This window comes from Prionailurus viverrinus, chromosome X (assembly GCF_022837055.1).
Source record: "Prionailurus viverrinus isolate Anna chromosome X, UM_Priviv_1.0, whole genome shotgun sequence".
In the NCBI taxonomy this organism is placed as follows: Eukaryota; Metazoa; Chordata; class Mammalia; order Carnivora; family Felidae; genus Prionailurus; species Prionailurus viverrinus.
This window is the reverse complement of record NC_062579.1, coordinates 53,636,317-53,650,271: the sequence shown is the minus strand read 5'-3', so window position 1 is coordinate 53,650,271 and position 13,955 is coordinate 53,636,317. Positions and strand designations below refer to the sequence as shown.

Genomic DNA, 13,955 nt, shown 5'->3' with positions numbered 1-13,955 from the left:
GGAAATGAATGATTAATTCTCTCTGAAGGGCATCAGAAAGGCTCACAAAGGAGATGATATTTGAGCTGTATCCTAAAGGATGGGTAAGATTTCACCAGGCAGACAGGATAGAAGGAAAGAGAATTCCAAGCAGAGGGAACAGCATTTGCAAAAGCTCATTAAAGCATGTTGGAAAGCTCTTCTTACTATCACTTGAGAGAACAAATATAAGTTGTCCTAATGTTGAGTTTGGATTTTTCTCTCATGATTACAATGCCATTTTTAAATATAGGACATGATATTTTAAGGTAATGATGATAAGAGACCTGATAGATTTGAAAGTTCTCCTTATTAAGCTGTGATGCTTATCTGGTGTCTTGCACATAGCAGGCTCTCAATAAATGCTTGCTGAATGATGAATCCCATATCTCTTTCCATTTATAAATTACTACTCTATCAAGGATCAGCTTACAAAGCAAAACTTCTGCCTATGACTTAGAAATGAATGTTCACAGTTCTGCTCTCTGTCACCCCAGCTTCCTCTACTCTCAAGAAGTATGTCTCTGCCACTGGAACTTAATGTGTTTACAAGGAAGGACAACTGCCCTTGCTTTAAATCCTCAGTAACACTGGTTTCTACTCTGAAAGCCTCTATATAATTGAAATTTTTAAAAAGTGCCATTTGAACAGGATAGTCCCCATGTTGATGAAATAGGGGTTGGTGTCCTGGGAACTTTAGTGATACTGGCTAATATAGATGGGTACACCTCACATTTTTATTTTTATAGTAGAACCTAAATATGATTGATCAAACACTTTATATGGCAATAATAATAGAGTCTGCATTGAACGGCCTTGACAGCATGACATGGTATTGCCTATTCTTTTTGTTGTTGTTAAGAAAGAAAAGATAAATTTTTACTATTTTTATAAATTATGCAATAACCTTTGGGGCAGTAAAAAATTTTTTGCCTTGAATACCACTAGGGAATAGATGACAGAGAATGTAGGTAGACATAAACCATTTGCAAATCATATGCAAGGACACTTGTAACCCTTTCATTGCATTTTTGGATCCAGTCTTTGGGAAAATTCCCACCAGGGAATCTTGTTTCATTGTGAATCTAAAATGTATCAGAAATAAACTTCTTCAGTTCCAAACTGTGGCAGCTACATGACTGGCTCTTTCAGGCCTAAACTCTATAGCTATACCTTTCTAAAGGCCACAAGAGGGGCGCCTAGGTGGCTCAGTCAGTTAAACGTCCAACTTCAGCTCAGGTCACCATCTCCATATTGTGAGCGTGAGCCCCACGTAGGGCTCTGTGTTGACAGCTCAGAGCCTGGAGCCTGCTTCAGATTCTGTGTCTCCCTCTCTCTGCCCCTCCCCCACTCACTCTCTCTCTCTCTCTCTCTCTCTCTCTCTCTCAAAAATAAATAAACATTTTTTTTAATTTTTTAATAAATAAATAGATTAATAAATAAATAAATAAATAAATAAATAAATAAAGGCCACCACACCCGGCCACAGAATGTACTATCTTTCAGCCCCTGCATTTCACTGGGTAAATTCTTTTTACAAATAATTATTGACTGCCTCTTAGAGCCAGGCACAGTGGCAGGTTCTAAGAATACAGAAGTAAAGAAGACAGCCCCCATGGTACCCTCAACCTAGTAAAATGGTTTATAATCTCTTTGAGGTCATGGTCCCTTTGGAAAATCTGATTCAAACTGCCCTTACATTGCTTAAATATTAGGATGGCAGCTTTCTGTTTCCCCAAAGGAAGGCAAGAACTTTTGTCCCTGATGAATGGAGTCTTGTGAAATCCATTAGAACTTATTCTTTCTAGATGTTAACCTTTATCCTCTTTTGGAGCCTGTAGCATGATAGAGAGAACGTGGACTTTGAGCAAAACAGTTTGGAATTCTTCTATCAGTGGGACCTTGGGTAATTTACCCAGTGTCTCAGAAGCTCTATTTTCTCATTCCTAAAACAGTGATCCTCATATGCACTTTGCAGGGTGGCTGTGAAGATTGAATCAGTCAATGTGTATGAAGCACCTCGCACAAGGTCAGTGCTCCAGTCAGCATTAGTAAGTGACAAGGCTATATTTTGAACCTAGGTCTTTCTGACTCAAAAACCTAGTCTTTCTTCTTCCTAACAAATGTTCTGAAAATACTGGATTATATTTAACACTCACCAAAACTCCATCAGGGAGGGAAGAAACACCACATCTGGAGAAACAAATGGATAGAAAGAAGGAAATATCCTAGTTTGTCTAGAGACACTTAGGACATCTGTGACAATGCTGACACCAATTCTAGAGTCTCAATATCCTTTGTAGCTATGAGCACCCAGCATGGCTCCATGATCAGTTGTATCTGTTCCTTCTATAAGAATTTACTGACTACCACTATGTGCCCTATTTGCTCCTAGGTGCTTCTGATGATTTAAAGGGCATGATCTATGACTTCTAGGAACTTTTAGCCTAGTGGGTAGGCAGAAGCTATACCCAAAAAAAAAAAAATCAATTAGAAAAAATTACACAAGACAGTACATAAACAAGGAATAATCTGTAGCCAAAACTAAATGTATTAGTCATCTTGGGCTTCCATAACAAAATACCATAAACTGGTTAGCTTAAACAACAGAAATTTATTTTCTCACAGTTCTGGAGGCTACAAGTCTAAGATCAAGATGTCAGCATGATCAGTTTCTGGTGAAAGCTTTCTTCCTGGCTAGTATAGAGCTGCCTTCTCTCTCTGTCTTCACATGAAAGGGAGACAGAGAGAGAGTGAGCAAGCTCTCTGATGTTTCTTCTTATAACATTACTAATCCCATCATGAGGACCTCACCTTCATGACCTCATCATATAAACCTTATTATCTTCCAAAGACCCCATCTCCAAGTACAGTCACACGACAGGTTAGACATATGAATTTGAGGGAGGACACAATTCAGTCCATAGCACTGTCTAACTTCTCATGTAATGGCCATGAGAAGATGACTTTTCTTTCCTTAATTAAATTTTTTTGCTGACACTACTAACATTTTAAAATACATAATACAGGGGCACCTGGATGGCTCAAGTGGTTTGGGCATCCAACTTCAGCTCAGGCCATGATCTCATGGTTTGTGAGTTCAAGCCCTGCATTTGGCTCTTTGTAGTCAGCACGGAATGCACTTTGGATCTTTTGCCCCCCTCTCTCTGTGCCCTTCCCTCCCTGCCTCTCAAAAATAAACATTTTTTAAAAATAAATTAAAAAAATAAAATATGTAGTGCATAATATAGTCATTAAAGCTTTTGGGGGGGAAACAAGTTATAACTTGTATTCTAGTCACCATAGTGTCACTGCTTTGATTTATACCTACATCAGCTCTTGCCTGGACCATTGCAATAGACTCATTCACTCATTCATTCATACAAGTAGTGTGTGCTTACTCTGTTGCACACACTCAAGAATTCAATAGTTAAAAGGCTGACATGAATCCTGCACTTAAGTGCTTACATTTTAGTCAGGGGACAGCATTAAGCAATTCAATGACCAAATTAATTATTTGAATACAACCAAGATGAGTGCTACCAAGTAGTAGTAGAGGAAGTTGAAAGTATATGATATGGAAAGGTGCCCTAATCTGGGGAAGCATCAGGAAGACTGCAGTGAAATTAATGTTGAGCTCTGAAGGCCAAGTGGAGGCCACTAGGCAGAGAGCCTGGAAGAAGAGCTTTCCTGGTTGAGGAAGCACCCTGTGTGAAGGCCCCTTGTGAGAATAAAGCAGTACTCCTTTGAAGAACTGCAGAGGAGACTGTAAGGCCAGAGCTGGAAAATCTAGAGATAAGAGGTGAGGTTAGAGAGGTAGTCATGAAGCCAGTTATTACAGGACCTTGTAGGCCATGGCAAGGATGTAGACTTGCAAGCACCAAGTAACAGGCAACTATTAAAGGGTTTTAGGGGCGCCTGGGTGGCGCAGTCGGTTAAGCGTTGACTTCAGCCAGGTCACGATCTCGCGGTCCGTGAGTTCGAGCCCCGCGTCGGGCTCTGGGCTGATGGCTCAGAGCCTGGAGCCTGTTTCCGATTCTGTGTCTCCCTCTCTCTCTGCCCCTCCCCCGTTCATGCTCTGTCTCTCTCTGTCCCAAAAATAAATAAACGTTGAAAAAAAAATTTTTTTTTTTAAAAAAGGGTTTTAAGCAAGGGAAAACCACAATCAGGTGTGTGTGTGTGTGTGTATGCATGTGTGCATGTGCACGTGTGTGTATATTAGTCTGCTCTGGCTGTCATAACAAAATTTCAAAGACTGGGTGGCTTAAACGAGAGAATTTATTTCCTCCCAGTTCTGGAGGCCAGTTGTCCCGGATCAAGGTCCAGCAGAGTCAGTTTCTAGAAAAGTCCTCTCTTCCTAGCTTATAGACAGCCACTTTCTTGCTGTGTCCTCAGATAGCCTTTCCTCAGTACATGTGCACGGGGGAAAAAAAGAGGAAGAGAGAGACAGTATGCAAGCAAGCTCAGATGTCTCTTCTTATAGGGACACTAATCCTATGGGATGAGAGCTCTACCGTTATGACCTCATTTAACCTTAATTACTTCTTTATTCTAAATATAGTCACATTGGGGGTTAGGGATTTAACACATGAATTTAAGGGGGACACAGTTCAGTCCTTAACGTGTGTGTGTGTGTGTGTGTGTGTGTGTGTGTGTGTGTGTGTTTAATCACTCTGGCATTTGTGTAGATTGGAGAAAAGTAGACCAGTGGTAATAGAGTGACCAGTTAAGAGGCTGTTGTGGTAATCTAGATTTCAAACGCATCTTGGAGGTAGAACCAACAAGGCTTATTGATAGATTACATGTAGGGGTGAAAAAGAGGGAAGTGTCATGGAGGACCTCAAAGTTCTTTCTTGAGCAACTGGGTGAATTGTTGATTGATAAAGGGAACACTGGAGGAGGAGGTGGGGGTTCGGGATGGGGCCATGAGTGCAGCTCAACTGGTTTCCCTCCCTCCAGTTGTTCCATCCATAATCCATCCTTCATATCAGTTATTTTTGAGCAATTCAACTTTTATCATGCTGCTCCTGCTTCAAATACACACACACACACAACCTTCCAAAGCTTACAAGTCTAAAATTCTTAACAGAGTACACAGGATCCTCCTAGATTGGACCCTAATCTATTTTTCTCACTATACCTTCCTTACCTCTTGAACCATGGTTCTAGCCATGCCTTGACCAAGTTATTCCTTCTACCAAGATGTCCTTCCTCCCACATGGCTGCCTGATGAAATCCTACTCTTCCTTCAAGCTCCAATTCCCATGTCATCTGTCTGTGAAGTTCTCCCTCACCATCCCTCCCCTCCATAGTTAATTGCTTCTTTTTCTAAGATCCTATAGTACCTGACACATAGAATTATCTGAGACCTTATCATACTGCATTGTAATTCTCTTCCTCATCTGTTACCCCAACTAAATTAAATGCAAGGGCAAAAGCCATGCTTGATACTTCTCTCCATTCCCAATTCCTACCACAGTGCCTGGAAACAAGTAGGTACTCAGATATAATGATAAATAATAATGGCAAACACTCACAGAGTGATTACTATGTGTCTGACACTGCTCTGAGTGCTTTAGGTGCTCAACAATGATCTCTTCAAAAGTTCAATTATTGTCCCCATTTCACAGACGGCTTGCCAAAGTTAGCAGAATAAATAAGTGGCAGAACCAGGATTGAAATCCAGGCAGGCTGGCTCTGGAATCTAAGTTCTTCATCATTGCACTGCATAGCCTCCCAATGTTTTTCTGCTGCTCAAACAATTGGCTATTGCTCTTCAGACTCTCTTTCCAGTAGGGCAGTCTTCATCTCTTTCCACCCCACTGTTTTATTGTCTATTACTTACTTGGAGCCTGGGAGCTGCTTTGATGATGACCTCAGGGAGTTGGGGGCTGCGGGGTGGCAAATTACTCTACTAAAACCAAAGGCTACAGCAGGAAAAGAACTACAGAAATATCCCCCCCCCCCTTATCCTTCCCTTTTATCTTACTACCCCACTCCTCAAGCACCAGATACCTGTTTACTTCTACCTTAGAAAGAAGCAAAGGGTTACCCTCTTTTCTCCCAGTCTCATTTTTCTACCTACTTGGCTGTCAGCTCCTCCCTGCCCAACCTTTTGTAGTCTAGGAACTAGGCTTAGCTAACTCCTGCAAATTCCAGTTCACACACAAGCTCAAATTGAGTGTGTGCCCTGCAATACCCCCAACTGGGCCTATCTCATTTTGCTCTGCCTGATATTTTGTTTTGTTTAGCTTTGTTTTTGAGGGGGAGTGGAGTTTTGGTTTTGATTCCCTCAAGAGAGAGCGAGGTCCCTGCTGTTTTACTTTTAGCTAGCACTAGCTCAGCTCCAGAGTAGCCTTCACCATGACCCCCAGATTAATACAGCAATACAAAGAAAAAGTGGCAGCAGGGTAACAATGGCACAGTTGTGTTCATTCCCCGACTTTGCATTTCTTCAGCATTTAGGAGCTTGGTTTTGTGCTGTTTTGTTTGGTTTTTGAAAATTTTTATAAGGGTAAAGGTGATATAGGGTAAAAGCACATTTCCTGAAGCCAGATACACCCACCACTTACTAATTATATGACCCCAGGAAGTTATTTAACCTCTCTGCTTCAATTTCCTCATCTGTAAAATGGAGCTAATACTCTTCACAGGGTGTTTGTAAGGATTCAATGAATCAACCAGTGTGAAACATTTAGAACTGTACCTGGTACACAGTAAGTGCTCAGTAAACATTAGCCAATATTATTTGCTAAATACAGTATGGTAGCAGAGAAGAATATCACAAATGTACATGTTCCCACTATTCAAAATTAAAATTGGTTAAGATTTTATCTTAGCTTTATGTCTTTTCTTAAAAATAAATTATTATTAAAAAATAAATAAATTATTATAGATAAGTTGGCTATTCTGTGACCCTCATCCTCAGTACTATTCTGCTCCTGACTCCCTAAAGGCATCCATTGTCATGAATTTGATGTGTATCTTTCCAGCCCATGTTCACAGTAATCAGAAATAAGACTTGGTATGGGGAAGGGAAGTGAGTGGCTTAGGTTTGTTTTTTTTTTATTTATCTACACAAATGGTATCATAATGTTCATATTTTGCAACCTGCTTTTTTCATTCAATGTTTTTGAGATCTATCCATATAGATCTACTTCAGTCCATTTAACTGCTCTGTAATATCTCTTGTAGATATCCTGTTTTATTTATCCATTCATATCTGTATGAACATTTGGATCAGTCTGGATTTTTTGCGACTGAATTCAGTCTGTTGGAGTGAACATTTTTATACTTGTCTCCTTTGGCACATGTGCACGTTTCTGTAGAGCAGAGCTGCAAATGTAATTTCCGGGTCATAGGGTTTATCCATTTTCAATTTTTCTAGACATTGCAGTCTGGCAGAGGCAGTGAGCACAGTGAGTAAAAGCATGACCTGGGGCCCAATAGATATAGGTTCAAATCCCAGCTCTATTACTTCCTAAGCTGTGTGACTCTGAGCAATTCTTTGTGCCTTGGTTTCCCTATCTGGAAAATGAGAACAGCATATACCTATTAATGTTGTTGTGTACATTAAATGCAATAAGGCTTTTAAGGTGTTTTAGTGACTAAAACATAGTAAGCTATAATTCTTTTTTTACTATATTTTATCACATATTTCCCCCTCAAATATGATAGTAGACCTTTTGTAAAGTATAGATATGTGAATAGAAAAAAATACTAGAAGAACGTTCATCAAAATGTTAGCTAGTGCTAGAAATCTGAGTGATCTTTTTGTGTGTTTTTTTATATCTTTCAAATTTTCTAAAAATGAAATATATTACCTTTGTAATGAGAAAACAAAATCACAGTCAATTGATTTTTTTAATGAAACAAAATATAAAGGAATTGAGATTAAAAAAAGAATTTCCCTTCTGGTGAGCAGGTTCACTCCAAGAATAGTGAAAGAGGTCTTAAGAAGTAGCTTTATAAAAGTTTAGAAACAATCTAAATGCTTACCAGCAGAGGATTTGTTAAATATAGTACCCTGTGGAAGGATCTGCAAGATAATATGGTTAAATGAAAAGAGCAAGTACAAAACATTGCACAGTATGTTACCGTACTGTGTTAAATTGCAGTTTTATGCTTATGTAAGCAGTCTACCTCTTGAAAGAGTCAGGAAAACTCTGCTAAGGGAACAGGGTGTCTAGGGCATGTCAGATTTATTCTTTTACTAAATATCCTTTTCTACCTTTGGAATTTCATATTGTATGCATCTATTATTTACTCAGATTTTTTAGTATATGTGCTGCCGAAGCGAGCACTTACTCAGATTTTTTAAATAAGATACTTTTAAAGTAGCTTATGCTAGAATTTAGTGGGCTTTTTACAGTTATTGTCAGTATCTCCTCAACTGCCTTTATTCTAACTTCCAAAGTTAAGGGAAAGAAGCGAGATGAGGGCATCTGGCTGGAGAGCCGGTACAACATCAGCTATGCTGCTGTCCCACCCCCAGTGCAAACCTGATTCAAAGGTATTCAGACATAGGAGGATGGAAAGTGGTTCTAGAAGGGCATAACAGCCTCAGTAGAGGGGTGTGTGTGTGTGTGTGTGTGTGTGTGTGTGTGTGCCTGCAACTACAATTATGTGTAAAATGTAAGGGGGAGTATGGTAAGAGATGTGGTTAAAAAGGTGTGATAGGGCCAAGCTATGGAGCCAATGTTTTATGAGTCATGCTAAGGAGCTCAGACCCTCCAATCAAAGATGTAGTGTTACTAAAGCATTTACAGTAAAGGAGTGAGAACACCCAACTTGAATTTTTTAGTGTTTATTTTTTAATGTTTTAATGTTTATTTACTTATTTTGAGAGAGAGAGAGAGAGAGTGAGTGGGGGAGAGGCAGAGGGAGAGGAAGAGAGAATCCTAAGCAGGCTCCACACTCATCATGGGGCCTGACTTGGAGCTCAGTCCCACAAACCATGAAATCATGACCTGAGCTGAAATCAAGAGTTGGACACTTAACTGACTGAACCACCTAGGCGCCCCAATCCAATTTGTGTTAGGGGCTGCTGCACAAAGGATGATTTTGAGAGATAGGAAGAACAGTTCAGAAGCTGGTAAGAGATGATAAAGCCCTGAATTTAAAGTGTGAGCTAGAATTTGAACCCAGGCCTGCCTGACTCCAAAGATCAAATGTTATTTCTCCGTACAACACACTGCCTGAAGAAATGAACCATTGGGTTCCTTTGAATCAGCTTTCACCACACTAACACTGGAAGTACTACCAGTAGATATACATCTTCATTTACATTGAGATAAAAAGGAAAAGATGACCTCTTAATAAATCCTATGGGTTCACAAAAGCAATTCCTTTTATAGTTTTTTTTATGTTTGTTTATTTTTGAGAGAGAGAAAGAGAGAGAGAGCAGAAACGGAGGCAGGTCAGAGAGAATGGGAGACAGAATCCAAAGCAGGCTCCAGGCTCTGAACTGTCAGCACAGAGCTGGACATGGAGCTCAAACCCACAAACTCTGAGATCATGACCTGAGCTGAAGTTGGCTGCTTAACTGACTGAGCCACCCAGGCACCCCAAAGCAATTCCTTTTAAAGGAAGAAACCTTAAAATACATGCTGTCACCTTTGTGGTTTGGTTATTCATTAAGTAAGTCTTGCTTACAACATCTTGGGGAAATAGGAAGTTTGCATCCTTCCTTGCTTTTTAAATATTTTGCTTTACTATTACTGTAAATTATCTAGTATAGTTTACACTTCAGGTATTGAAAATTAAAGAAGGTATCATCCATGAATCCCCAATTTCAAAAAAAGTGGAATATGAATAACAGTAACATTATAATTAGCATATTATAACTTTTGATTATTCAAAAGGCAATTCATGAATAGAGTACCTCAGCATCCATGTTAAGAAAATTATTATCGGGGCGCCTGGTGGCTCAGTCGGTTAAGCATCTGACTTTGGCTCAGGTCATGATCTCACAGTTTGTGAGTTCGAGCCCTGTGTCAGGTTCTGTGCTGACAGCTCAGAGCCTGGAGCCTGCTTCAAATTCTGTGTCTCCCTCCCTCTCTGCCCCTCCCCCTCTCACGTTCTGTCTCTCTCTGTCTCAAAAATAAATAAACACCAAAAATTAAAAAAAAAGAAAATTATTATAATAAGCTCCTAATAGAAAGGGCAGGGTCTATTCGTGTTTTATCCTCAACCCCCAGTATGTAGCAGACTTTCAATGAATGATTGAATGGCTGGATGGATGAGTGAATGGTAGAAGACTATAGCAGTAGATTATTCTGAGCCTATAACTTTCCTAGTACCAGTTTTGCATGCCTTTCTTTTGCTTTTTTCTCCTATAAGTAGAATACGAAATAGCAAAGCTGATTCTCTCCTAAATTGATATTTAGGAGCTTTTGGCAGGGAGCAGGGAAGGGAACATTGAATGACCCTTAATTTTTTGGAAACAGTTTTATCAATATATAATTCTCATACCATAAAAATCTCCCATTTGAAGTGTGCAACTCAGGTATTTAGTATATTCACAAAGTTGTGCAATCATTGCCACTAATTCCAGAACATTTTCATCCCCCTCTAGAAGAAATCCCATACCCAGTAGCAGTCAGTCTCCATTCCTCTCCCCCCTCAACCCTGGTGACAACTAATCTATTTTCTATTTCTATAGATTTGCCTGTTCTGGATATTTCATATGAATGGAATTCTACAGTATGTGGTCTTTTATCACTGGCTTCTTTCACTTAGCGTAATGTTTTCAACGGTCATCACATTGCAGCATATATCAGTATTTTTTTTTTTTTTGCTTTTTATTACCGTATAGGAGCTTTCTGAGCCAGTAATTTGTGGTTTAAGTCATCGCAGTATTTCCTACATTTTGGACAACTAAAGGAATTCATCTGAAACTGAAAGGAAGCCAGCATGAATACAACCCAGGATGAATGAGATTACAGCCATCCTCATCTTTAGCAGTGGCAAAATTATGCTGAGCCAAAGATCTGTCTTAATAGGATGGCAGGCCCAAGTTATGTGTTGTGACCTCTTGCTGGCAGTGGTCTAGTCTGAGAAGGGCTCATGTGTGCTGGTATAACGGGATGAGGCAAGTGCCTCATAGCTTATATTTCTCGCTTGGGCAGAGCTTGGGTGCAATTCCTCATCTTCAGACATCTGAGAAAAGTATGTCGGGGATCTCCTGGTTCCATTTGTTCTGTTTGCCAGTGGGCAGGGTACTACACTGCACTGTGCAGACAGGTTGGACAGTTTATTGTAGGCTGACGAAAGCAGATTAAAAAACCATCAGCTTGGTGGGAAACTAGCTCAGAGTCCAATCCAAATTTCAGATGAAATATTTACACAGCCAGGAGATAAACCAAGGGAAACAGTGTGCCCTTTGTGTGTGCTTCTGAGTGTGCAGGCACACACAGAGCTGCTGACCATTTGTCAACTTCCAAGATTTATTCTGCTGCTTCTGGCAAAGGACAACCTAATGATTTAATAGCTTGTCAACACCTACACAGAGAAACAAGGACTGGCACTTCCTCATTTCTTATTTTCTTTGCTTTAAATAGGAATTCCTATTGTAAGTCACTGGAACCTGGAAATCAGACTGTCAGGTTCTCTTGACTTGGGTGCACAGTTCCTGAATCTGAGCATAATGAATGTTATAACTTTCCTGTTATACAAACACAGGGTTTCTACCCTTCCAGAAGAACCCATTGAGTTCATGTCCTAAAGCCTGAGTGTTTGCTTCAGACCATTACTGTGAGCCAATTTCAAATGGAGTGAAACTTTTGTTTCTGTCCCATGAACCTCTTGAGTTGAATGCCTGCTTGAGCAATCCAGTGCCTAGTTGCCACATTTACATTTGAGATGGAGAAGTTATTGAGAGGATTTAGTGGGGAGGAAGACTGGACTTCTTGTGTAGAGTATTATTCTTCAGGCATCCTTTGGCAGTTGTAGGTTCCCTGAAAGCAGGAAGCATGTCCTTTTCCATATAGCAAATCCCACAGTGCCTAGACACTGTAGTGTCTGGCACACAGTCACTTTACTTGACTGATTTTCAGACAATTCAACTATGATCTAGTGAACAGAATGACAAGTTAACCAGAGGGTTATATTTTATATTAGAAGAATACCTTAGGTACACTGGGTCTTTATCCCAAAGAAAGGTAAAATAGCAAAGTGGTATAGAGCTTTACTTCTCAAACTTCAATATGCATGTGAATTACCTAGGGCCTGTTAAATTCAAATTCTGATTCAGTAAATCCAGGGTGGAACCAGAGATTGTGCCTTTCTTGTAAGCTTCCAGGTGATACAACGTTGCTGGTCCAGGAACTACACTTTGAATAACAAGGATCTAGAACTGTGTTGCTCAATATGGTAACCACTAGCACATGGACTGTGCCGGTCCAAGTTGAGATGTGCTATAAGTATAAAATAGACATCAGATTTCAAAGACTTAATTAAAACATGTAAAATATCCCATTAATGGTTTTATATTGGTTATATGTTAACATGATAATATTTTGAATATAGTGGGTTAAAAACATATTCTTAAAATTAAATTCACCTGCTTCTCTTTACTTTTTAATGTGGCTACTCAAAATATTTTCAATATTCACATATATGGCTCACATTATATTTCTACTAATCGGCACTAGTCTAGAGTAGGTGTTGAAAACTTAAGTGAAGGACCAAATACTAAATATTTTGGACTTTTCAGGCCATAAGGCCCCTGTCCTACTTTTTACCTCTACCGTTGTGAGCACAAAAGCAGCCACAGACAATACATAAAAAAATAAGTGTTGCTGGATTACAATAAAACTTTATTTACAAAAACAGGTAGAGGTGGTAGCCATGAAAACCAACAGTCCACAATAATGGTGAAAAACAGAGAGGCCTAGCAGCCACCAGAGGGAGCTGAACAGTGTTGGAGCTCCTTCAAAGCCTCATTCCCAGAGAATTATTTGACCTGTCTGGTTGTTCCCTAGAAGACACCCCTTGCAAGACTTTTTTCATTAGACCTGACTCAAGAGCTTATTTGGTGTGAAAAACTTTTTCCCTGAGGCATTTGTCAAAAACAATTAGATGCAAATGATTGATTAACTGCATAGCTGTATGAGACAGTAGATAACAGTTTGGGAAAACATTAGGCTAACCAAAAGGCTTAGAAAAAGCTAGGGAACGAGATGTCCATAGGGGCTTTGAAAGGCTTCACCATATTCCTGGGAATCTAGGGGGGCACACGCATGCACAGAACTGTGTGTATGCTAGGGATGTGTGCGTGCTCAGAAAAGACCTGAGAAAGGCCTCTGGCTGACCTTCAAGCTCTGCACAAGTGAAGTGCTAAGACAGAGTGATGCACTGTCTGGCTAAATGTTGAGGGTGTGCCTCCAACATGCACACAGAACCTCTTGGCAAAGACTGGGAGACTTGCAGGCATTTCAGAACATCTCTGTCCAACCATTGGCTGAATATTAAGTTAAGCAAGTGGACATTTCAGTGGCCACACATTACAAAGAATACAAACTTTATAGAATTAATTTGGAAAAGTCATTAAACAAATAAATACCACCAGCAACAACCACAAGCCCTGGGCAGGGAGAGAATCTGATTTCCAGAGTTAAATGTCTACTTTTCAACAAAATTTAAAAGATATATAAAGAAATAAGAAAGTATGGTCAATACACTGGATAACATTACTCAACATAAACTGAACCCAAGAACGTCTACATGTTGGACTTACTAGACAAGGACTTTAAATCAGCTATTTTTTTTTAACATTTATTTATTTTTAGACATAGAGAGACAGAGCATGAACGGGGGAGGGTCAGGGAGAGAGAGGCAGACACAGAATCTGAAACAGGCTCCAGGTTCTGAGCCGTCAGCACAGAGCCCGACACGGGGCCTGAACTCACGAACTGCGAGATCATGACCTGAGCCGA

The 13,955-nt window shown here is 39.8% G+C and overlaps 1 protein-coding gene across 5 annotated transcripts in view; it reads left to right on the top strand.

The window, feature by feature from the left end:
• HDAC8 (histone deacetylase 8) overlaps window positions 1–13,955 on the top strand; it is a 235,802-nt gene that overhangs the window by 164,579 nt on the left and 57,268 nt on the right. The window contains exon 11 of one of the 5 annotated variants that reach the window (XM_047844371.1): window positions 1,997–2,047. The exons of the other annotated variants lie outside the window; for them this stretch is intronic. Within the exon in view, the coding sequence (XP_047700327.1) occupies window positions 1,997–2,014 (18 nt within the window). The 3' untranslated portion in view covers window positions 2,015–2,047. Of the gene's footprint in view, window positions 1–1,996; window positions 2,048–13,955 lie in introns of those variants that run through there. 5 annotated transcript variants of the gene reach the window in all.